Source organism: Populus euphratica, unplaced genomic scaffold (genome assembly GCF_000495115.2).
Source record: "Populus euphratica unplaced genomic scaffold, PopEup_1.0 scaffold258.1, whole genome shotgun sequence".
Classification (NCBI taxonomy): domain Eukaryota; kingdom Viridiplantae; phylum Streptophyta; class Magnoliopsida; order Malpighiales; family Salicaceae; genus Populus; species Populus euphratica.
This window is the reverse complement of record NW_011500138.1, coordinates 5,874-31,133: the sequence shown is the minus strand read 5'-3', so window position 1 is coordinate 31,133 and position 25,260 is coordinate 5,874. Positions and strand designations below refer to the sequence as shown.

General features: G+C 31.0%; 2 protein-coding genes across 3 annotated transcripts; both read right to left on the bottom strand.

Moving 5' to 3' along the window:
- Window positions 1-4,427: 4,427 nt before the first annotated feature.
- SOX (sulfite oxidase) lies at window positions 4,428-9,647 on the bottom strand. 2 transcript variants are annotated; one of them, XM_011005615.1, is made up of 13 exons: window positions 9,557-9,647; window positions 9,333-9,462; window positions 8,662-8,777; window positions 8,499-8,561; window positions 8,367-8,403; window positions 8,162-8,243; window positions 7,673-7,791; window positions 7,462-7,557; window positions 6,551-6,661; window positions 6,361-6,462; window positions 6,029-6,076; window positions 5,336-5,551; window positions 4,428-4,905 (listed from the first exon to the last, which is right to left on the bottom strand). In XM_011005615.1, exons 2-13 carry the CDS (start codon window positions 9,405-9,407, stop codon window positions 4,789-4,791), a joined length of 1,182 nt encoding a protein of 393 aa, XP_011003917.1. In that variant the 5' UTR covers window positions 9,408-9,462; window positions 9,557-9,647; the 3' UTR covers window positions 4,428-4,788. The 2 variants fall into 2 exon arrangements, with proteins under 2 accessions (XP_011003917.1, XP_011003919.1); XM_011005617.1 differs by having other exon boundaries at window positions 9,333-9,458; window positions 9,561-9,643.
- A 6,926-nt stretch (window positions 9,648-16,573) lies between these two features.
- On the bottom strand, window positions 16,574-21,636 carry LOC105110542 (Peptidase family M48 family protein). The gene is made up of 9 exons (XM_011005614.1): window positions 21,216-21,636; window positions 21,071-21,128; window positions 20,623-20,690; window positions 18,918-19,097; window positions 18,521-18,617; window positions 17,752-17,861; window positions 17,520-17,653; window positions 17,270-17,436; window positions 16,574-16,943 (listed from the first exon to the last, which is right to left on the bottom strand). The coding sequence occupies exons 1-8, from the start codon at window positions 21,465-21,467 to the stop codon at window positions 17,301-17,303; spliced, it is 1,035 nt and encodes a 344-aa protein (XP_011003916.1). The 5' UTR covers window positions 21,468-21,636; the 3' UTR covers window positions 16,574-16,943; window positions 17,270-17,300.
- Window positions 21,637-25,260: the final 3,624 nt, after the last annotated feature.

Below are 25,260 nucleotides of genomic sequence, written 5' to 3'. Positions count from 1 at the left end.
CACCGGCATCTCTTTTCTAAGTTTGGCCACCTCTTTGTCTTTTCAATTTTAGTTCTTAAACTCGTCAATCAATACTTTCATTTATGTGATAGGCCTACATTTAAAACGAATATTTACCATAAATTAAAGGTATCTTATATTATTAGATATGTTAGTATAAAACATGCTTTAGTTAAGGAGTTATTGATACTTCAAGTGCAAAATAATGATATAAAATCTTGATAAAAATATACTTTTAAGTACTAATCATAGTTTTAATAGTGGCAGATTTATTTTCTTATGGTTCAGGTAGTGCAGATAGATTCGAATCACGAATGTAGTAAATCTTTAATGAAGTAAGTAGTAATATCATCTTGTCTATCGATCTTGTGTAACATACCATCAACCGATCCAGTTGAATTTTGACAACCTTAGTAACTTTGACGCTAGAATTCATATTTGTCTCCATCAAAATAAACACCTTAAAATTGTTAGAAAAGTTTAGGATGGAAACAAATATGGAATTGGCTTAGAGGCGTGAAAACACTATCTTTAAGGTGTTTATTTGTCCTATACAAAGACAACACCTTTAGGATACAACTAATCCCTCTAAACCTCTAAAAGAATGAGAAGATAAGACCAAGAAAAGAATATATATATTTTGTTGTGTTTCTTTTCTTCGTAGTAACATGCTTTTATAAACTTGAAATATAACGATGAAATAATATAACTATTCATCAAACAATATGTTTGTTTATCAAACAATATGATTGTTAATGAAATAATATGATTATTCATCAAACAATATAACTATTCATGAAATAATATAATTGTTCATATTAAGTTACAAGTTTAAAGTTCCAAATGCTATCTTTTGATATTTTAAATATCCATATAATAACATTAGAAAGCCAAATAGAAGAGTTTGTCCACCATGACTTAATTTACTACACGATAAAAACCCATACTTAGAAACATTTGGAGGGAGTGTTTCTTTCTAATGTGGAATAAATATCTTTTCTTTATTCATTTTACAAACTACACAAACATATATATATATATATATATATATATATATATATGTATGTATATCATAAAAAAAATAATATTCTATGTGGATGAAGACTATATACATAGTTATCTCACATGGAAAAGTTAAGAAACATTTTATATAGATGTATATTATAAATATAGTTATCCCATAAAAAAAGTTTAAGAAACATTTCATAAAAATATAGGTTATAAATAGAGTTATACCACAAGTAAAAGTAAAAAAAAAAACATTTCATATAGATGTAGGCTATATAAAAAACATATAAAGTTGAGTATTTACAAATTAACTTTATATTTTTTGGGTTCATTAAAAAAATAGAAAAATATTAGGTCTCACTCAGGTTATGTTGAATCACCTAGGTTTTGAGTTGGTCCAGCTAGTTAATTGGGTTTTACTAGGCTAATTACAAGCTCGAGTTTAGACCATTTAAAATCCGGCCAAAGCCTTGAATCCCACATCAACCTACCGGGCTAGACCAGGCTGGGTTTTATATCTAAGAGTGATAACATGTACACTTGAAAGGTTATAAATAAATCTTACAAACTTCAAATCAAAATGATCAATACTATAACTTTCCACTTTCAAAAAAGAATTTTACACATGCTTTTTTAGCATGTTTTTATAGTTAAAAAATTCTAAGTAAAAATAAAAAAAATTCATGCATGCATATAATCAAATAAATCAATAATTATTTGTGTTAATAAATTAAAAAATCATAAAAAATAACTAAAAATAAAAATGTAAAAATTAAGAGAGAAGTGTAGATCAAGATATTTATGAGGTGTTTGAGAATATAGCAGCGGTTGCTTTTTAAAATGCTTTTCACTCGAAAATACATCAAATAACATTTTTTTAAATATTTTTGATATTAATATATCAAAACAATTCAAAAACATAAAAAAATAATTTTAAGAAAAAAAAGTTCAAAATTTGCCCAAATCTTATTTGGAATTTAATACCGAAAGAAGGTTAAATTCGCGTGAAGGGATGTTTACCTGATTTTGTTTGCTAATTTTTTATTAAATTATTTTCTATTTGATAAAATAATAATAAAAATAGAAACGAACATTAAATTAATTAAATAAACAAAAAAAATTATTATGCAAGACCGCATATATAGGAAATATTATGTGAAAATAAATATGCCTTATTTTAAAAAAATATTAAAAAACGTTTTAGATGAATAAGAAAAATCTCTTAAAAAATTAAATTCATGCAAAATAAAAAAATAATCATAATTTAAAAGAAACTCTCTAAACAAAATAAAAATGAGAGGGAGTATTAATCTAAATAGAAATTAAAAAATAATTCTGAAAAAAATATAAAGGGCATTATTTTCTTAAAAAAAAAATGTAAAGGCTAAATGTTGTTAGGTCTGACCCATTTTTCCATTTTGTTAGGGCCAGTGACTAAGCTTTTTTTTTTTTTAGAGTTTGGGTGAATGTTCACCCCAATATTTCTTATAAAAAAAAAGAGATTTAGATGACGTGTCATATGTATTATCTAATTTCTAGCCATTATGGTGGCTGAAAAAACATGGTTAATGGTTTTTTCAATTTATAAATCAAAATTTTAACCTTTTTTGTCCTTTCAAAATAACCACAAAACATTATAGACAACTTGATAAGCTCATTTGTTATCTCAAAAAACCATCCCAAAACCAAGAATCTTACCAAGATTAGATATGTATTTTTTTTTTTTTGGCAATTTCAAGGTAAAAAGACCAACCATGTGAGCTCTCCTTATCAAAATGAACAATTTGATACCAATCTCAACTGTTTTAGTGGCTGAAATCAGTGCTAGTGGAGATTTTCTCTTCTAATTCTAGATTCTAGCGATTTTCTTTTACCTCTCTTACACCAGGGGTAAAAAAATAAATAAAGTTGGGAATAAAATTATTTTTTTCTCTTTAATTTTAGAAACTAAAAGGACCCAATATCTATAATTTATAAATTGTAGAGACTACAATAAACATTTTGTCCAAAATTTTTAAAGCCTCTCATTCCCTATGTGTTTTTTTACTTTGTCTTTGTCTTTTAATTTTATCCTTTCCCAACAAATTGACTTATAATTTGATCAAATAAAAGCCAAATTAAAAAAAAAAAAAGCTACTAAGCAATCTCTTTATGGTGCCATGTGAGGGGATCCACAAAGTGAATTCCCCACATGTTTTAGTTAATGACTAGATGTCATACCCGCGTGATACCGCGAGCTTGTGGCATACTTATGTGTTGTTGTAGGTTTGTGGAAAAAATTTTAAAAAAATTATATGGAAAAAAATTATTGTAATTCACAATGTTTTAAAAAAAAAACTACAAAGTTAAATTCTTAACCAACTGAATATTTAAAAAATAAAATGAACAAAGAAAATTTTGGAAAAAATCATAAAAAAACAAAAGAAAAAAAAAACCATGCAAGGAAACACTGTAGCAATCTATAGTATCTCATAAGAAAATCTACAATTATAATTCTTAACCAGCTCAATATTAAAAATAATAAAGATACTTTTGAAAAAACTCCTAACAAAAAAATCATGTGGGGAAACAATATAGTAAAACAAAAATCATGTAGGGAAATATTATAAAAATCTACAGTGTTTTAAATAAAAAATAAACGAAGTAAAATTCTCAATCATCTTAATATATATATATATATAACAAAATAGATAAAGATCATTTTGAAAAAAAACAAAAAATTTCATAAAAAATCATATAGAGAAATATTATAGTAATCTATAATGTTTTAAAGAAAAAACTACAAAACTAAATTTTCAACTAATTCAATATTAAAAAAAATTTGATAAAAATAATTTTAAAAAATATAAAAACAAAAAGAATAAAAAGAAGAAGAAAATCTTGGGGAAAAAAAAAGAATAACAATGTAAAACCCCCCAAAAAAAAAAGGAAAAAAATGCTAAGATTGAAAAAAAAAAGAAGGAAAAAAGACAAAAAAAAAATGAAATAATAAAAAAATTTAAAAAATATATATAAAAAAATTACAATACTTCCACCACTCGTTTTAGAATTTTTGTTAATATAAAAAATAAGTAATACAAATGTTGCTAAATTGCTTTTATATATATATATATATAAAACGAGATTTAAAAAAACATGTCAAGTTGAAGAAAACATTCCAGAAAAAAAAATTCAATTAACCTGATGAAAAACTCAAATTAAGCAACTAACACGATTGATCCAAACTTAACCCAATCAAAACTCATGTATCAACCTTATCTTCTTTTGGTCTAAACAATTGATCAGTGAGACCTTATCCCAAGTTCTCACCCAAGTCAACCTGGATTGAGTTTTACAACTATATAAAAACAATTATAGATAATCAAGTAGGGTCAAATGTAATCAATCTGTTATTTTAAAAGACATCAAAGTTATGGATATTTGTTCCATCTTTCAACAGGTACGAAAATTTTTGGACACGTTTCAATCCGATTCCAAACCAGCAAAACTAGCGAGCTCGCTAGAGAAACACATGAACTTGAGAGAGCGGAGGAGGGAGGGGTGCAAAATCTTGTTTAGTTTGACATTTTAAAATCTAATGAAACCCGTCTCAGATCAAATCAGTTTCATTGCTCCCACAAAGCCAAACGGAGCTTAAGTACAAAGAACTTAGGAAATACCACACATGGTGTACAGCACTTGCTTGACGGAAAGTTTTACCACAGTAAATAGTGCCATTAAGCTTGGGGGCATTATTCTTTCACGTAACATCCAGGAAACAAAACCAATTCATTTTGGTTTTTACATGTTTGCGCGACCAACTCGGACCTGAACCCGGTGCCATGAAGTGTTGAGTATCCCTCTCAAATTCCAAATCTCCTGCACATTTTCGGGCTGGACATTTGCTGCCGAATCCACCTGTCCATGATGAACATAAGAAGAATAAAAAGATTGTAAAATAATTAAGACAATGGACATGTGACTAGTTCATTTAGAATACCATTTTTCTTCTTTAAATTATGATGTGACATGAATGGAAGTTGACAGAAAGCGGGGACATATTTTTATGGCCAAGCATGAGCTCGAAGCACTCAGCCTCAATGAATTCGGACAAGATTTTGCAGACTTATGGCCATGGTCAATTATGACAAAGCGTCATGAGCCTACTAGAAATATTTTTATATACAGGACTCATTTATGAATGTTCAGTGTATTTCACAGAATATGTAATTGATGGATAAGCATGCAGATTTATGAGAATGAGTCCAAACATTTGGCATATTTAAGTGTGTAAGTTAAAAAAAACACTGAATCACAATATACTTTGTTGTAAGAGAGGAAAACATACTGCTTTAACAACTATCTCTGTGCTCTGTGGAGCATCAACTGTCTCATCAAAAAGAACCCAGGCCCATTTGTCACTGTTCATATCATCTGAGATGTACTGGATGCCAGGCTTCTGGTACTTGGAGGCTTCCACCCAGGTTTTGCCACCATCAACAGACACATCTACTCTATCAATTCCACGGCCACCTCCAGATGCTGCATATCCACTGACTTTAACCTGTAAGATATAATGGTAGACAAAGATCAAGATCACCTGAATATGACTTAACTTGTCGACGAGCCTAGGAGCAGCTCCTGCTTCCTTAGGCAACCCATGTGAAAAGAAATCTAGAAAGTCAGAACTATTTCTTGACACAAAAAAGCAATAAATTAATGAAGCTGTGAAAAACATTATGACCAGAAAACTTCAAAGTTTTAATTTAAATACAAATTCTTGAAGTAAGAAACTTAAATTCAAAGGGAACAATTTTAAAAGCATAATAATTTCAAAACTGCGGAGCCACAATTTCTCAGTAACACTGCTAGATGGAAAACTCAAAGAATTCTAATCTATGCATGCCACATCGAAGAGATTAAGAAACAGGAGAAAATCCTGTTATAGGCAATGTGCTTTGGCACAATTGACAGGTAAAGAAAAAACATATTCATATGTACACTTGAGCTCAATGAAATGTAATACCATCAAGAAACTAACCTTCCCAGGCTTTATTGTAGTGACATCCTCTAATGAACAAATTGCACTCTGTCAATCACAAAATTTGCAAGTTTTAGTCAAACAATTATTCTGCTAAAAGGATAAGTTGGCTTTCAATTGTATGTTTCCTATAGAAGGAAAATTAGATGCAAATGGCAATCATAAACCTTTCCCAATTCATTTCCACACCACAGTCCAATCAATAAGACAACTCAAATGATGATTCAAATTGCTTAAGCCATTAAAGAAGTTTCTATATTGTGGACACAATAGTCAGGCATAAACATCATCAAATCTGCCCGAAAAACAAAAAAACAGATTTAAGTAAAAACCTGAACAGGGAAATCCATTTGTGGCCTCCTTGTAGACCAATTGATGTTGTCCCAATTCACTGAAGGAGGAAACATTTTATAGTCCATTTGCATAAAGAATCCCTGTAAGGTGGCAATGTATGTTCGGTCATGTGACAACTGGAATAAAAGAGGAACTAAGGTGTTAAAACATACATAACACTTCTGTTACCTGGGATTCTTCTGCAATGATGTTGATACAATCCAACCATTTGACAGATCGGGCACCTATAACACCTGGTACAACCACTCGCAATGGATAACCATGATCCCTGTTTAGAGGCTTTAGAATGACAATAATATTGTATATTAATATCAAAAACAGTATAATTGAGAAATTATGATGGCAGGAGAAAAGTAAATGATAGAAAGAAAGGCAAAATTGCTGAAGTGTACACAACTAAGTGCATATCTATACAGTAACACAAGATCAAGTTCATTGAAATCATGTAATGATGCATACAGCCAGCATGCAACTCGTTGCTCTATCAAATTACATGGATCAGTTTAAAAAAAGAAAGCTATCCTAAAAGCAAGTATCTTTTGCCTAAATGGACCTTTTCATCACTGTTGTAGCACATTGGTGTTCAAATGACACTTGTTTTGTGCACTTATTAAGTGCACAATTATCAAGCCTTTCAATGGAAAAACAAAATGTGACCGAATTGGACCCAAAGATGAAAATTCACCCTTGAAATCTGTATTGATACACAGAAAAAGTGGAATGACACAATTTTCTGACCTGTGAGCTTTAGACAGTAATTATTCACATAACAAGTAATAAGCTGATTACTATAGATTGGTTAGCTGACGAGTTTATACTAAACAACCACTAGGGCACTAAATGCAGATGTAGGATCCTGGGATTACCTTAGAATTGACATGCATAACTGAAATGAAAAATTAGTTTCATCAATAAAACAATGTCATAAAGCAAACTGGAAAGCAATCACTTCATGTAGCATAAGAAACAACATTATCACCATCATCAAGAGTCTGATTTTGACAAGGTGTGTTGGAAACACTTTTTGATGACCATAAAGTAAATTAAACAGGTCAAAGCCTTTTATCAAGTCCACTAACCTCTCCATTCATCTCATAAGCAACCAAAACATCAGCTTCAGGGTTTGTGGCCTGACTGAGCGGAATTGATGCCTTGTATGGGCCTCCATTCTCTTCCTACACTTTTTTAATATTGTTATAATCAGGATTATATCAAGGGGTTCTGCAGAGTCACAAATGTGCACTAAACAATTGGAAAGTTGCACAACTGCTATTCAGAATGGCAGGTTACCTTACACTTATCAACGCTTACAAATTCAACATGTTTTCCACCTGATTTAGTGGTACGTGTCAACTTAGATATCCCAACAAGTTCAAGAACATCAGCCAATTTGGCACCACCCCAGACACCTGAAAGGAAATCCAAAGAATTTAGAGAAACAATATCAGTATAAAATAATTTGCACAAAATGATGGCCCTCCCTGAGATCCCTGTTATGAGCAAAAACATCTTGTTTTATTGAATACAACTCATCTATCTGCACATTGATAATACACGGATAGAACCATCACTAGAGTATCTCAAACCATTCTGAATAAACTTCTATTCATCGAATAATGTGCCAGCATATCTACTTGAAAGATGCTAAATCTTTCAGATTCTATAATTGCATGTTCAAAGCACCATCAAACAATCTGGCAAACTTACCCAAACCCCCCCAACATGCACTATATATCCAATGACATTCCAAAGCTAATAGGGTTAAAAATGAGAACAAACCATTTCCAATAGCAGAAACATCCCAGCCAACCCCTTTCACTGTTTTGACTTTGCTCATGGCAGTCCTTCTGTTTCCAGCACACTGTTCAGCTCACACAAACAACAGAGCCAATGATGACTTCATGACAACAAACAGATCTAGGCAATAAATCACATCAGATTGGAACAACAAACAAGCTAACTGAAAACGCATTATCAAACATACCTGTAAGGTGGCAGTGACATTATATTTTGGAAGCATCCTGTTATGTAATAATGACATTAAATCGTAGTCCAAGAACATCTAAAGCATGTATATAACATAAATAGCTCGCAAACGAGTGTACCCAGAACTCACTTGATATCTCTCATGAACAGTTCTCTAGGGTTGTCGATCAAACCACGAATCAAAACAGAGTATCTGCTCAGCCATGTAAGTGGAAGAATCAGATAAATTATTCCGACAATGAACTATATCAAAGTGTAAACCCGGAAGTAAGACTAAAAGGAGTGAGTACAACCTTTCTATGTCATCAACAACTGGAATGGGACCATGATTTCTCTTGTAGAACAAATCCACAGGCGTCACATAAGAAGAAATCAAGGCCGAACGAGGTGGTTCGGCATTGAAAGGATACTGAAACAGTGGAAAATATAAAAATACCATCACTGGATGCAATAGAAACTCGGCGATACAGAAACAGCATGCCCACAACATAATAACAAACGTAATGCAATGAGATTGTAAAGAAAATTCCCAAGAAAGCATTCAAATTTCGCTTAATTTTACAATTAAGATCAAAAGAAATAAAAAGAAAATTTCTTCTAATAAGCCAAAATCCTGAGGCAAATAGCTAATCCCCAGAAATCTTGAAGGTAAACCCAATTGGAAGAAGCAAACTTTCAATCACTTAAGATTTCAAAAGCTCTATATTACTGTACCACCCATATCATCACACATAAACACAAAATTTTCCTCTAAGTTACGACAAGTTTAAGGTCAAACGCTCCACGGAATGTCTCAAATGTGAAAATTTAAAAAACCCACATCAGGAAATGGAGTAGAAGCACAAAGCAGACAAATAGAATCCAAAATTATTGAATTAAAAAGAACAAGAGATAGAAATAAGCAAAGAAAAACAGTAAGCTATGCATGCTTGTTTGAGCAGTGAAAAGGAGATAAATAGCAGGCCTTGGAATTGATTTGGAGGGAAGGGTGACGAGGTGGTTCTTCTAAGTAATCTGAAGGTCCTTTCACTCCTGGCATTCTTGTCTTCGATTCACAATCACAATCTTACAAAGACGGACACACACCCTCCTGTTCCACCAATATATATTTATATGGTAATGGTAACAAAAAGACACCATAGAATAGAATAATAGAACTAAAGCGAGTTAAGTTATCTGACGGTGATAATACCTTCTCACTGATGGTGATGGTGATGCTATGAACGGAGGGTCTTGACACTTTTCATTGAGTTATTAAACCTTGGTGGCTAAATGGTTACTACTCAATCCCACCTGCTTATACCATTTATATTCCAAACGTCAATTTCCATTTTTTTAATAAAATTTATTGTTAATATTTTTTTAAATAAAAATATTATCATATATTAATATTAATATTCAATTTTATAATTAATATTATTAACTTTCATTTAAATATTTTATATTCTTGTTTTAAAATTTATTACGAACAGAAAAAGTATTACTGCATAAAATAATATTTATTTAAAATATATAATTATTTTTTATTTAAAATTTAAATTTAAAATTTTATTTTTTAATATATAATATTTAACCTCGTTTAGAAATAATTTTTTTTGGTGAAGCAAATTTAAATCTGATCAATTTCAATTTATTTTGATTATTATATATATGAGATATGATTATCAATTCAATAAATCTTTTAATTAGTTGTAAAATTTAATTAATAAGTTAATATAGGTTGATTTGAAAATTTTAAATCTAAAATCTAATAGAGTTGGTTATTAGTTGAACCAACAAAGGCTTTAACTAGACAATTTTTTAATGATTATACTAAATTTTATTCAAACTCAATAAGGTTAACTGTATACAAAAAATTCATTTAGATGCTAAGAACTTCATATACACATTCAAGCAAATTCTATTCTTCAAGTGTGAGGAAATTGTATTTTTCGTTTTAGTCATGGATTGTGGTTCCTGTTTAATTTGTATTTTGAATATTTGAATTATTTTTGTTAATTCAAACTTATAAGTCTTTAAATTGTTATTTATTTTTTGAATTAATTAAAAAATTAAGTTGAAATTAAAGTTAAAAAGTATATTAAAATCAAAAAATTTTAAAAAAATCATGGACATAACACGCATATTAATGTAATAACATAATAATTTTTATTTATTTATTTATTCAAATTGAATCTGAAAACTATGCTTTCTATCTTTTAGCGATGGTGGTCTGTGAGGTTCTCGTTGGAAAACGGTGGGCCTCCCCGTAAACTGTGGATTCCGCCACTTGATTTCGAGAGAGACAAGTGGAGCATGGCGGGGCCACCAATTTGAAAGAGAACGAAAAATTGGTGGCAGAACTATATAAAGACAAGAAGGTTTGCATCAATAATTCATGGATTCCATCATCACGCAAACAAATTAAGAGACCTTTGCCTAGTTGATATTCTTCACTCCTCTTTGATAAGAAATTTATAGAATATATAACAAAGTTTGTGAAGCCTGTCCTGCTTGATATTGTTCTCCTTAATATTTTTCTTTTTTCTAAGATTATTGTCCTTTAAATTTTGTTATATTCATTTCAATATCCTACTTTTTGTTTATTTAACATTTTGACCATTAAAATCCTCTTCCATTCATTTTAATCCGATTGACCTAGCTCTCTTCATCTTTTTAATCTTCCAAAATCATCAATAATACTTCCATTATTAATCTTTTTCTTAAATCTAATTCATAATCATCTAATTATATTAAAATTATCCATAAATTTATTTTACATGCACACTAAACTCTAATAGCCTTAAGATGATATTTCAAAGTTCAATACATTCAAAAATGATATTTTTTAGTGTTTAGAGAACAGTTAATCACACTTTTATACTTGTATTTCATACTCCAGAGCTCATGAAGTAAATAATTAATGTGAGAAGACCTAACACACTTATAAAGCAATTTTTTTTTATATAAAGTTTAAGAATCATCTAATAATAAAGCTAGTGATTTTAGTAAGAGATTTTATGAAATGAAAGAATAAATTTTAAATTGTAAGAATAAAATTATTATTATTATTTTATATGATAAATATTTTGAGAATTAAAATATGAATATCTAGATAATAAACATTATAAACCATTTACTAGAGTGGTTAGTCGGTATATATAGCCCCTTAACCTTCTCATGCTGCTTGAATGAATGGATTAAAGTGTTATTTTTTTCTGATAGCATTAATAAGAAATAAATATTTTTTAAATAATATTAATAAGAGATAAATATTCCTTATACAATATTAATATTAATACAAATATGGTTTACTTTTATAAGACTTTTATATACCTAGGGATATAGATAGAAAGTTATTTTTGACTTTCAATATTTTATATTAAAAGTTATAATAATAAACAAATAAAGTTTTGTAGCCTAACATGAAGCTTGCAATGATTGTCAAGCCTATAACCACTTGACTTGGAACAATATCAAATCCAGTGATGATAGATCTAGTAACTTGTCAAACCAATATTTATTTTAATTCAATGTGTGGTTAAACCTAAAAATATTAAGTATAGCAGTTCACCAAACTTATATATACTTGGTCTCAACGCATAACTGAAATTAAGATTGTTGAGTTTTCAAGCAAGTCAAACTCATGTTGTATGAGCTTGGCATTATACCAAATCTAAATATATTAAATTATTATTTTGTATTTAACCTTTTTAAATATAGACTTGAGGCTAAAAACAAAAATTTAAAAATTCATTGACCCATGACATTAGATAAAATTAGAAAAGCGCTTCTACTATTATAGACCAACTAGATAAAATAAAACTCTCAAAAAAATATAAATGTGTCAAATATAAAGTTTAATAAAAACAACTATAATTTTATATTTAATTATTAAATTAGACTCAAATTTTGCTAGATCATTCTACAGGAATAGGTAATTTTGAATCTTTTTCATTCAAGCAATCTATTACATCTCCTATGCTGTTGTAGTTTCATTTTGAAAACTTATTCTGATTTAATTTGATAGTAATTAAGATAGATATAAATTAAAAAAAAAATTAATAATTTGATTTGAGGTGTGAAATCTTAATTGGACTATTGAAAGTTTTTGCTCAGAAAATTTTATAGTAGAAAAACCTTTTATATCATAAATTATTATATCAAAACTTTTCATATTTTGGAATTGATTGTCCGCCCAGCTGTGCTTGATATTTTCTTCCTGGAAAACATTCCATGGAGGAAGACAAGGAACTTGAGAAACGAGTTGATTTATTGCTTCCTGAATTCCAATGCATGCGCTCTTTTCTTTTAACGTTCCAGGTAGCCAACAACAAAGGACCTGCTCAGTAATAGAGATATTTGAAGCTTTAAATCCTAAATGTAGAAAACTTGCAAACTCCGGCCAGCAGCCTCAATTTGATTATTCGAAAAAGCCTTTTCGTTTAACCCTATCATGCAGCTGTGATACGACTAAAAGATTGATATCTTCTTTCAAATGCAGGAGTGTCAAAGTAATAAATAACCCGGCAAGACCGGGATCGAACCACAAGGAGGTTAATTAATTGTATAAATTATAAATAACAATAATACAATAACAATAACAATAAAAACAACAACAACAACAATAGTAATAACAACAATAATAATACAACAATAATAATAGTAGTAGTAGTAGTAGTAGTAATAGTAGTAATAACAATAATAATAATAACAATAACAATAATAACAACAACAACAACAACAATAATAATAATAATAATAATAATAATAATAATAATAAAGAAAAAGAAGAAGAAGAAGAAGAATAAGAAGAAGATAAAAACTTTGAGATGAAATATTAATATAAGGATTAAACAATGATAATAACAAATGTCAAGGTTAGAGGATCCACTAATGGTATGTCAAACAAGTATAGTATAAACTTTTGTTATTCAATTGGAAACCACATATAAAGGAGATATTGGAAACCACACACAAAGGAGGTTCCAATCTGATTATAGATTGTTAACATGATTACATTAGTCATCTTATTCAATTAATGTTAATCTCATCAAGCATTCATAATTATAACTTATGTTAACAACAAATCAAGTTCCTTTCATAACTCAGGTGTCGGTTATACCATACAGTATGGGCTATGAAAGTGCAAAGCATTTGTTGTACTAAGTGTTATACTTTGTTGTACCAAGTGTTATATAACATAAATCAAGATTAGTCATTTAACAAGCAAAGTATTAAAGAGTGAACAAGATAATAAATACAAAACATGTTAGTATCAAACATTAAAGTCCATATTGAGTTTACACTATACTTATTCTTACACCATTAGTGTAACCTTTTCACCTTGACATAATAAACTTAGCTAAACATAATAAAAGAAAGAAAAATAAATAAACAAAATAAGAACATAAATAAGATAAGAGTTAACTAAGTAAAGGAAAGGAAATGAAAGGCATAAACTTGATATTAATGAAAACAAAACATAAACATTACAAAAAATACAAAGAAAGAAAACAAGAGCATGATCTTGATCTGGAGACCAAGATGCCTAAATGCATGGCAAATGCCTCCTTTTATAGGCCAAAATTGGGAACTATTAATTTGATGACTAATTGATGAGTGGGTGACCAACTCTTGACTTGGTGACAATCCTTATCTTTTCTTGTTTGCCCAAAACGTCATTGATAACGTCAAAATTGGAGCCACTTGAAAACATGAAAGTTGTAGACAATTGTCTCAACTTTCTTGTGTAAAACATTCAGCTCATTTCGACTTCTATAATTCTAGATATGGCTAAAATACCGAACAGTGCTCGGGCTGGAGGACAGATTCGGGCTTCTTTGTTGTTGCTAAAATTTGGTCTTGAAATGACTTTTTTAGATCTTGAGCTCCATATGAAAGTTGTAGGCCTCTGTCTTACCTAGCCATCCATATAAAGTAAACCTAAATCTGAGATCTAGAGCTCCAAATATGACCCAATTACCAAACAGTGTTTCAGTTTGGATTGCACCGCCATCTCTTTTCTAAGTTTGGCCATCTCTTTATCCTTTCAATTTCAGTTCTTAAATTCATCAATCAATCCTTTCATTTATACTTAAAAGTGCATTTTTTATCAAGGTTTTATATCATAATTTTGCACTTGAAGTATCAATAACTCCTTAACTAAAACTTGTTTTATAATAATATATCTAATAATATAAGATACCTTTAATTTGTGGTAAATGTTTATTTTAAATGCAGGCCTATCACATAAATGAAAGGATTGATTGATGAATTTAAGAACTGAAATTAAAAGGATTAAGAGATGGCCGAACTTAGAAAAGAGATGGCGGTGCAATCCAAACCGGAATACTGTTCGGTAATTGGGTCATATCTGGAGCTATAGATCTCAGATTTAGGTCTACTTTATATGGATGGAAAGGTAAGACATAGGCCTACAACTTTCATATGGAGCCCAAGATCTAAAAAGGTCATTTTCAAGTCCAAATTGTTGCAACAACAAAGAAGCCCGAATCTGTCCTCCAGCCCGAGCACTATTCAGTATTTTGGCCATATCTGGAGTTCTAGAAGTTGAAATGAGCTAAAGTTTTTACACAAGAAAGCTGAGACAATTGCCTACGACTTTCATGTTTTCAAGTGGCTCCAATTTTGACGTTATCAATGACGTTTTGGGCAGACAAGAGAAGATAAGGATTGTCACCAAGTCAAGAGTTGGACACCCACTCATCAATTAGTCATCAAATCAATAGTTTCTAATTTTGGATTATAAAAGGAGGCATTTGCCATGCATTTAGGCATCTTGGTGTCCAGATCAAAATCATGCTCTTGCTTTCTCTCTTTGTATTTTTTCTAATGTTTATGCTTTGCTTTCATTAATATCAAGTTTATGTCTTTGATTTCCTTTCCTTTACTTTGTTAACTCTTATCTTATTTATGTTCTTATTTTATTTATTTATTTTTGTTTCTTTCATTATGTCTAGCTAAGTTAATTATGTCAAGGTGAAAAGGTTACACTAATGGTGTAAGAATAAGTATAAGGTTACACTAATGGTGTGAGAATAAGTATAATGTAAACTTAATATGGACTTTAATGTTTGATACTAACATGTTTTATATTTGTTATTTTGTTCACTCTTTAATACTTTGCTTGTTAAATAACTAATCTTGATTTATATTGTATAACACTTGGTACAACAAATACTTGGCATTTTCATAGTTCATACTGTATGGTATAACCGACGCCTGAGCTATGAAAGGAACTTGATTTGTTGTTAACATAAGTTATAATCATGAATGCTTGACGAGATTTACAAGTACTAGCATTAATTGAATAAGATGACTAATGTAATCATGTTAACAATCTATAATCTAATTGGAACCTCCTTTATGTGTGGTTTCCGATTGAAAAATAAGAGTTTATACTATACTTGTTTGACATACCATTAGTGGAACCTCAAACCTTGACATTTGTTATTATCATTGTTTAATTGTTACATTAATATTCCATCTCAAAGTTCTCATCTTCTTCTTCTTCTTCTTCTCCTTCTTTTTCTTTATTATTATTGTTATTATTATTATTACTATTATTATTAATATTACTACTATTATTATTATTGTTATTGTTATTATTGTTATTGTTGTTGTTATTATTATTGTTGTTGTATTATTGTATTTATAATTTGTACAATTAACCTCCCTGTGGTTCGACCCCGGTCTTGCCGGGTTATTTATTACTTCGACACTCCTGCACTTGGGAGAAGACATCAATCTTTTAGTCGTATCAAGTACTAATCAAGCTGCAATCTGATATATATTCCGGCTACCACAAATTCAATGAAGGCCATATGGTGAACATTTATGTGGTCTTGTGGTTGACAATGTGATTTCATGATCTACTGATGGGATGAGATTTGAAATGAAGTGGATGTTTTGATTTTCATGTGTTCCTTTCAGCCATTCCAGGATTACTTAATGATGATCAAGCAATTTTCTAATTTAGAAATTGACAGGCTTTTGTGACTGGGATCATGTCTTTTGAACCCTTCAAAAATTCAAATCAAAGCTATGTGTTTGATGCGGTTTCTCACTCCGAAACTAGAAAGGATAGGTTGATTAGTTTCTCAAAAGGACAGCAGCCTAACATGGATTAAGTGCTGATTTCCATACCATTTACAGTGAGTTATTGTACAATGAAACAGAAGCCAAGCTATGCACAGGTTCTCATACCATGAAACATGAGCAAAGCAATGCATTATATTTATTGATACAAGCGTTATGTATGCTATCTGAGTACTTCACATGTTGATAATATCTGTAATACAAGACCGTATTACTCTGTGTGTTCTATGAGAAAACAAACTAGGATAAATCTCAAAGCCCTTTTATATACATGGACAAGATTGACAGACAACGAAGGCTATATATATATATATATATATATATGATTCTAGTTAATGTCGATTTATAGTGCCACGAAAAATCGAGGTTCTTAGGAAGATTGCAAATGCTCATCAGATCCTCCATCTCCTGCACCCTTGTGCTTAGCCATCATTTTTTTCCAAAGCTTACGAGTTAGCTATGAGAGAGAGGAAACCTGAACAAGCGCCCAACACAAAGCAAGTCAACCTGAAGCCAGCATGAATACTGTGCATGGAGTATAGTGTGTCAGGTAATATAAAACAGAAACGACCTAATTACAGCAACAACATGGAGTATAGTGTGCCATTTATCAGAAATGACTTAATTATCTAGTTACTCCACTAACTTCTCCCATCATACAGCATCGCAATATGTAATTTTAAGTTCATGACCAACTAAAAAGGATTCAATTTGAATCCCATGTGAAATCCAAGTTCCTACAAGTAAGAGGTTCAGGTGACTAAAGCAAAAATACATTGCACAGCGGTCATATAATCGTACCTCATCATATTGTTCACATTTTGACCATCTTCTAAACATTCTGTGGAGTGGTTATCTGTATTGCACGTTTCAGAAGCTGCTGGTAATCTAGACTTCTCGACCATTCATCAATTTCACGAGCTCGTAGAACAGGCAGAGGATGTGAGAGTTGTCTTGTTTGAGCATTTCTGCAGCGCTAGCAAATCAGACAACTGCCAGGAAACTGGTAGGTGTAATTTTTGGTACTCAGTTCATATATGATACTGCTCACCTTATGTACAATCCCACAGAACTTGAAGAAGCTCTATCATAAGAGCGTGCTTGTTCCAAGAATGCATCCACGTTTAGCTGATCAGCAATTGATGGGCTTCCCCCAGCTAATTTCATCAAAACAGAGATGACCACCTCTTGTAGGATAATAAGAAAAGGATAAGATAATCAAATATATACAAATATACCACAGTAATCAATTTATACAATTAAAAGGTTCCAGTTTCATATACCTTAGGGTCTTGGGCAACAAGAAGGGCTGCACGGTCACAAGTTAGCTCTGCTGCTCGGAGCCAACGGAATAATTGTTCTTCTAAATTCCGAGCTATCAACCAACCAATTCCTGTGAACAAAATAGGCGTTTCAGAACTCTATGAAGCATGTTGTTAAGGAAGTAGACAATCTGAGAACTATCGTGAATGAAACAACATGATTGCTAATATGTGCAGCTACGGACCCCATAAATTGAAGGTTCCAAACAAAGTTGCTGCTTTCAGACAGTAAAATTAACAAGGAAACTGGTATACGGGTATAAGCCATCATTACCAATATACAAGGATTTTAAATATTAATTTTCGATATATGGATCTTTTAACTTCCAGTAAATAAATCTCCAAAAAAAAAATGGAAGAAAGGGTTCAGTCAAAACCCTGTAGTTGTTGCACTTTCAAATAACAAACATTAGATGAAGCCATCATAAAGACCAACCCCATACTCCATTAAAATGATCTCAACTTGCTCAAATAACTCATCAAATATATGCCATTTTTTAAAAGGTCTATAGGCAGTATACTAATTTGTTGTACAACTGGGAGTCTTGTAATTCATAATCAGTTAACCTGAATTTCTGCAAGATCTGTTTTAAAAAAAGACTGGTTAAGCTGTGAGTTCAGAGGCCGCACATATTTTTCTCAGTATCCAAGAAATGATTCTAATCAAAGAGGATATAGATTGAAATTATAGATGTTACCTCAACAAACATCACAGAAAGAAAACACCTACCAGGGACAGTATAGGCTCCGAGTGTAAGAAAATTTGCGAACGTGAGCCATACTCCGTGATCGCATTTCAGATGACCCAACTCGTGAGCCAAGACAGCCTACTTTAAGTTAAATAGTCGAAAGTTAATAGCATCTCATCATTTGAAAGATAGTTCTATTATACAAGAAAAAATTTATATCTAGATATATCTGTGCATACAGATGTAAATGAAAAGAAAAAGGTTATAAGATAAATGACAGGCCAAAAAAAAAAAAGAAAAAGCTAAAACTAAAGCCACATGGATGCTCGTGAACCCTGCAGAGCCAATCAAGCAAACCATTTGTTCACAGGGAAGGACTCAAAATAATTCAACTGATAATCACAACATGCTTTTAAAGGCAAATGTACAAATCCAGACCTGCAACTCCTTTCTTGTTAGAAGCTCCACGAGGCTGGTATGCACAACAACAAATGGCTTTTGCCCACTTATGGCTAAAGTATATGCATTTGGTACTGGACTTTGCCGAACATATAGATCAGGGGCCTCCATATTCAATATTTGCGCAGCCTCAGTCATCAATTGATGAAGTTCAGAAAGCTGATACAAAAGAAATTAACACATGCAAGGCTATAAATTGCCACATATATCCTACTTCCTTTTAAAATATGCAGATAACAGGAAAATGCTGCGTATAGAGAGTCTATTTCAAATAGTGATATTTTATGCCAATTCAGCAATGACAACATGTTAAAATTGTTCTGAAGTGAATTACAATGCATATCTTAGATGCATTAATGTATTAATCACCTATGATTCTCTTTTCTGTAAATAAGAAAACAGCAGTCAACGCCCAAATGATGTGAATTACGATACAAAACATACACACACACACACACACAAGGGAAAAGATGTTATAAGAGCTCCAAATGAACAAAACTTGGACAAAAGATTAAGTTCACAAGATGCCAAATGTATCAGATACCAGCAGACTGCTTTCTACGTCTGTTCAATGTGAAATTTCTAACAATTATAGATATGTCTCTTTAGATGAATCTTAACAACTGTAAATGTCTTTAGATGAATCTTAACAACTGTAAATGTCTTTTTGTTGGCTTAGATTACTGAAGATCTCTTTACAGTTTGTAAAAAGATAATTTAGCTAAAATAGAAGTTTATTAGAATTAGTTAGCATTATCTTCTCTCTAATAATTTGATTAGTTTAGATTATTTAAGAGATAAGTTTAGATATAATAGAAAAAATTATCCGAAAATAACTTTATCAGTGTTTTTGTAAAACACGCTAGCCGTCTATTACCAATTTTAACAGACTAGGAAACTTGAAGACTATCCTTATCCTTATCACATAAGACATGTATACAAGGAAGGTTAAATCTGAAGAAAGAAGAGCATTGTGTGTTTTAGAGGAGAGTTTCAAAACGTAAAAGCATCAATTACACTGAAGCAAGTGTGCCAACCAGCTAAGGAGTTTATATAGAGATTCACAACATATACTTTTAACAAGAGGAATGCATAAGATATTCTCGAGGAGAATTGGTCCCTAAAGAATTGGAGAACCCATAGACTATTAGAGAGAGTTCTTGTGTGAACTGTTAGTAACTGAAGGTTCCAATTAGGATAACAATAATATGAAAATCACTGGCTATACTAGCAAGCTATTGTGGCAGGAGACATAACATGGTTCAGTGTCTCATCAAATAAGATAGTATAGACAAAAAGTGTTGTGTTTAGAGATACTCATCTTGTAATTGTTTAAACTAGTTAAAAAATTGTCTATCCTAGGTTTGACTAACTCAAAAGGGTTTTTTTTTTTTTTAATCTTTTGAAGAGTTCTTCAAAAGTTTTTCTCGTCGTAATCAAATACCTTGTGCTTTTAAGTTTTCTATATTCTTTACTTATTTGGTTACTAATCAGTGTTTGCAAAATATTATTAGATCATTTGTTAACTTAACAGGTGGTAAATAGGAAAAAAAGGACTTTCAACAACTATTTTGAAAATAATCAACTTGCAGCAAATGACACGTTTAATGGAGTACCATGAGAAACTACAGCCACACAAGATAGCCTGCATAAAATCTAATGTTTGCTAGATTCATACAATTACCTGATTTTTAGAAACAAGAACTGAAGTCCCAATATTCTCTAGAAGCATGATTTGCTCTGTCACAGACCCTGCAATTATGTAATCCAAGAAACAACTTAGAATATAACTCAAAGAAAACATTAGCCAAATCTTTCCACGCACGAAAAACCATGGTTATATCTAAAGAAGAGAACAAAAGAGAGGCTAGGGTTACATCATGGAATCGATGACAAATAACTTGTGCATAGCATAAATGAACATTAAATGAACATTTCAGAGAAATAGAGCTTGTATTTATCACAACTTTCCACTATACAAAAACCAAATACAAGCCCCAAATTTACAGAAATGCGAGTGTTAAATGCAATATCAAAGCCAAATGAACAGTCGATACTAAATTAGAGGGGGGGGGGGGGGGGACAAAAGCACAAGTCAATAAATACACTAATCAAAGAAATTCTAATAGTACCTAATAGAACCTTCCCCAGTTCATTTAATCCTGGAATTGCCCTCAAAATCAGTGTATTCTGAAGGGAAAAAAACAAGAATTAGACGATTGCAAATAGAAAAAAGAGAAGGGGATTTCCAGTATAAATAATCCAGTAAAAAGAAACCTGTTTATCAAGAGGGTGTCTAAAATCATCAGCATCAAGATTACGAATAAAAAGAGAAGAAGCTCTACAAACAGGGACCCTGACTCTTTGATTCTTCTTTGCCAAACCAAAGACTCTTTGATTCTTCTTTGCAAAACCAAATCCAACAGAACCTGAACGAAACCTCAAATCACTTGAACTGAATGTAAGAGCAGCGGCATCTGGTCTCCTTCTATGAACCAAAGATAGAGAAGACAGAGACACAGAAGCCATTGAAAGAGAAAGAGAGAAACAACACAAAATTCCAAGGGCTTGCTTTCTTTCTTGTTGGGTTGGAGTTGTAATTTTTTATGTTGTTAACTACAAAGAAAGATATTTGAGTTGTTTGATGCGTCTGTAATTTGGTGTCCACAGCCGTTTTTATGGTTAACAATGGCGCGCCACTCTGCTTTCTATTGACTCTCTGTGTGGGTCCTCGCAGTGGAAGTTTGCAATGACACGAGGCTACTGATTTGCGGTTGAGGATGGGATTATGTTAGTGGTTGGATCCATTTTTTTTTAATTTTATTATTATTGTATTTAAATGATTTGACCATGTATATTATTATTCTATTTTTTTATTTTTTAGTTTTTTAAATTTAAGAATTACTCCTATAAAAAATATGGACAAATTTCATGTAAATTAAAAAAATTTATAAATCAATTAATATTAATTAAATATATTTATTAAAAAAATTAATACACCACAATTCTATTAGTAATTTTATATCCCAAAAACACATTAATAACACTTTAATCAAGCACTACTTAGATTAGCCCCAAGCTTTATTATGGAAAAATAAAAAAGTTTTTTTTTTAATTTGTGAAAATAATGCATTTAATTACAAATTATATATATATATATATATATATATATATATATATTTCTTATTCTTAGAACATCTCAATGTTATTATTATGGAAGATGGTAGTGCTAAAGATTTCATATACATAAATCATGATTAGGCCAGCCTAAAGAAAAGGACATGGCTTGGCTAAACTACCTTAGATGGGGCAGAATTTAGGGTTATTTTGTGCACTTTGATGATGAGACAGATTCGGGTGATAGAAGTAGAATATTTATGTTATGCATCTTAGAAAACATATGAGTTGGGATAAAGAAAACATTTTTTTGGGAATTCAATGTATCTTGATGATAGATTATATAAGATGAATAATTTAGAAATCGAATCATTGAAGATTTGGTTGGGAAACCAAACTGAAACAAGGGGAATTAGTTTGGTATGCTACCTTGGTGGGGAGGTAGAAACAAAGTAAGGATATTGAGAGTCTGCACTTTGATGATGGGCAATTTAGGTGATAGATTCAACAGCTAAGTTAGTGGGTTTAATTAAGAAACCAAAATCATTGACGATGATGATTTCGTATACTGTTTTAGTAAAGAGGTAAGAGGGTCTATCTTGAGCATCTTGATGTTGAAAGTTATTCAAGGTGATAAAGATAAAATACTTTGTCTTTGTTGGGATATCATGTTATGAGGTTTAGATGAACGAAACATGCAACAAGGGTTAAAATAGTATGTGTATTATTATGTCAATGAAGTCTTATAGGTGTGTATGTTTGGGTAAGGCTGAAACTTGCTGGAAAAACTTTGACATAAGATTATGTTAATCACTGAAAAGGGTTGTCTCATTTTGCTTACAAGTTGTATATGGAATAGTTAGGGAGTTTTGTGGATTTTATGAGTATTCATGTAATTCTTCAAAATGGTTTTGTATGATGTTGTTCATAAGGAAATGGATGGAAGCCTTGGATGCTTAAGAAGTGTTAAGGGATGAAAGCCTTGGATGCTTGAAAAGTGTTTGTATGTCATGACTTGTAGGTCAACGACTTGGCATGTGGGATTATTAATGAATGAGGATAGATTGTGTGTGGCTTAGGGAAGTCACATAGGAATTCTAGAAGACATGGTAATTATGTGATAATAGAGTGTTGCAACTTTATTTTTGGTCAGATGAGATCAATGAGATCAATAGGATTGATCTCAATGCTTTGGATCAGGACTCAAAGTGTGTTTTGACTTTGTAGGAAACAAGTAGGATCCTAAAGAAAACTTTAGTTATAACTTAGTTCAAAAACTAGTTGATAATAAGACTGTTAAGGTTTTCTAGGCATCACAAATTCAATGATAATAATTATGTTTGAATGTGGGCAAAATCGAGAGGCTTTATGTGTGGGTTATAGAATTGTGATAGTGGGTAGATGTAATAATGTATCTTAAATATGTCCAAAGAGGGTGTCAATTTCTTTTATTGGAGGAGGTTTGTAACAAAGTTAAAATTTAGCAAGAATACGTTGATGAAAACATTATTGGAAAGACAATGGCAGTTTGTGGGGCAATTTTAAATTTAACAGTAATGGTAAAATTGATAATGTTTTAGACTTGGAAAATAGATAGTCCAAGGCAAACAACAAACAAAGCAAATTTGGCAACATGGACTAACAGCTACGTGGTAGTGTAGTGGCTTATTATGACAATTATAATCATGTCTTCATAGAGATATAGATGTCTAGATCATAAAGGTATGGCTACTAAACATGAGAGCATGATGGAGATTACTCCTCAAGACACTAAAATCATAGGTCAAAACCACTAACTAAGTTCATAGGAACACAGGAGAGAAAGTTCCCCATTACTTCCCAAAATGTAGGGATGGTAGTTTTATGATTTGTGACACGACTAAAAGATTGATGTCTTCTCCCAAGTGCAGGAGTGTCGAAGTAATAAATAACCCGGCAAGACCGGGGTCAAACCACAGGGAGGTTAATTGTACAAATTATAAACAACAATTATAAATAACAACAATAGAAACAAGAACAACAACAATAATAATAGTATCAATAATAATAATAATAATAATAATAACAACAACAACAACAACAACAATAATAAAGAAAAATAATAATAATAATAAAGAAAGAGAAGAAGAAGAGAAGATGATGATGAGAACTTGGAGATGGAATATTAATGTAAGGATTAAACAATAATAATAACAAATGTCAAGGTTAGAGGTTCCACTAATGGTATATCAAACAAGTATAGTATAAACTCTTATTATTCAATTGGAAACCACACACAAAGAAGATTCCAATCTAAATTGGAAACCACACACAAAGGAGGTTCCAATCAGATTATATATTGTTAACATGATTACATTAGTCATCTTATTCAATTAATGCTAATACTTGTAAATCTCGTCAAGCATTCATGATTATAACTTATGTTAACAACAAATCAAGTTCCTTTCATAGCTCAGGTGTCGGTTATACCATACATTATGGGCTATGAAAGTGCCAAGCATTTGTTGTACCAAGTGTTATACAACATAAATCAAGATTAGTCATTTAAAAAATAAAGTATTAAAGAGTGAACAAGATAACAAATATAAAACATGTTAGTATCAAACATTAAAGTCCATATTAAGTTTATACTATACTTATTCTTACACCATTAGTGTAACCTTTTCACATTGACATAATAAACTTAGCTAGACATAATAAAAGAAAGCAAAATAGATAAACAAAATAAGAACATAAAAGTTAACTAAGTAAAGGAAAGGAAATGAAAGGCATAAACTTGATATTAATGAAAGCAAAGCATAAACATTACAAAAAATATTAATGAAAGCGGAAATGAAAGGCATAAACTTGATATTAATGAAAGCAAAGCATAAACATTACAAAAAATACAAAGAGAGAAAGGAAGAGCATGATCTTGATCTGGAAACCAAGATGCCTAAATGCATGGCAAATGCCTCCTTTTATAGGCCAAAATTGAGAACTATTGATTTTATGACTAATTAATGAGTGGGTGACCAACTCTTGACTTGGTGACAATCCTTATCTTCTCTTATCTGCCCAAAACGTCATTGATAACATCAAAATTGGAGCCACTTGAAAACATAAAAGTTGTAGGAAATTGTCTCAAGTTTCTTGTGTAAACAATTCAGCTCATTTCAAGTTTTAGAACTCCAAATATGGCCAAAATACTGAACAGTGCTCGGGC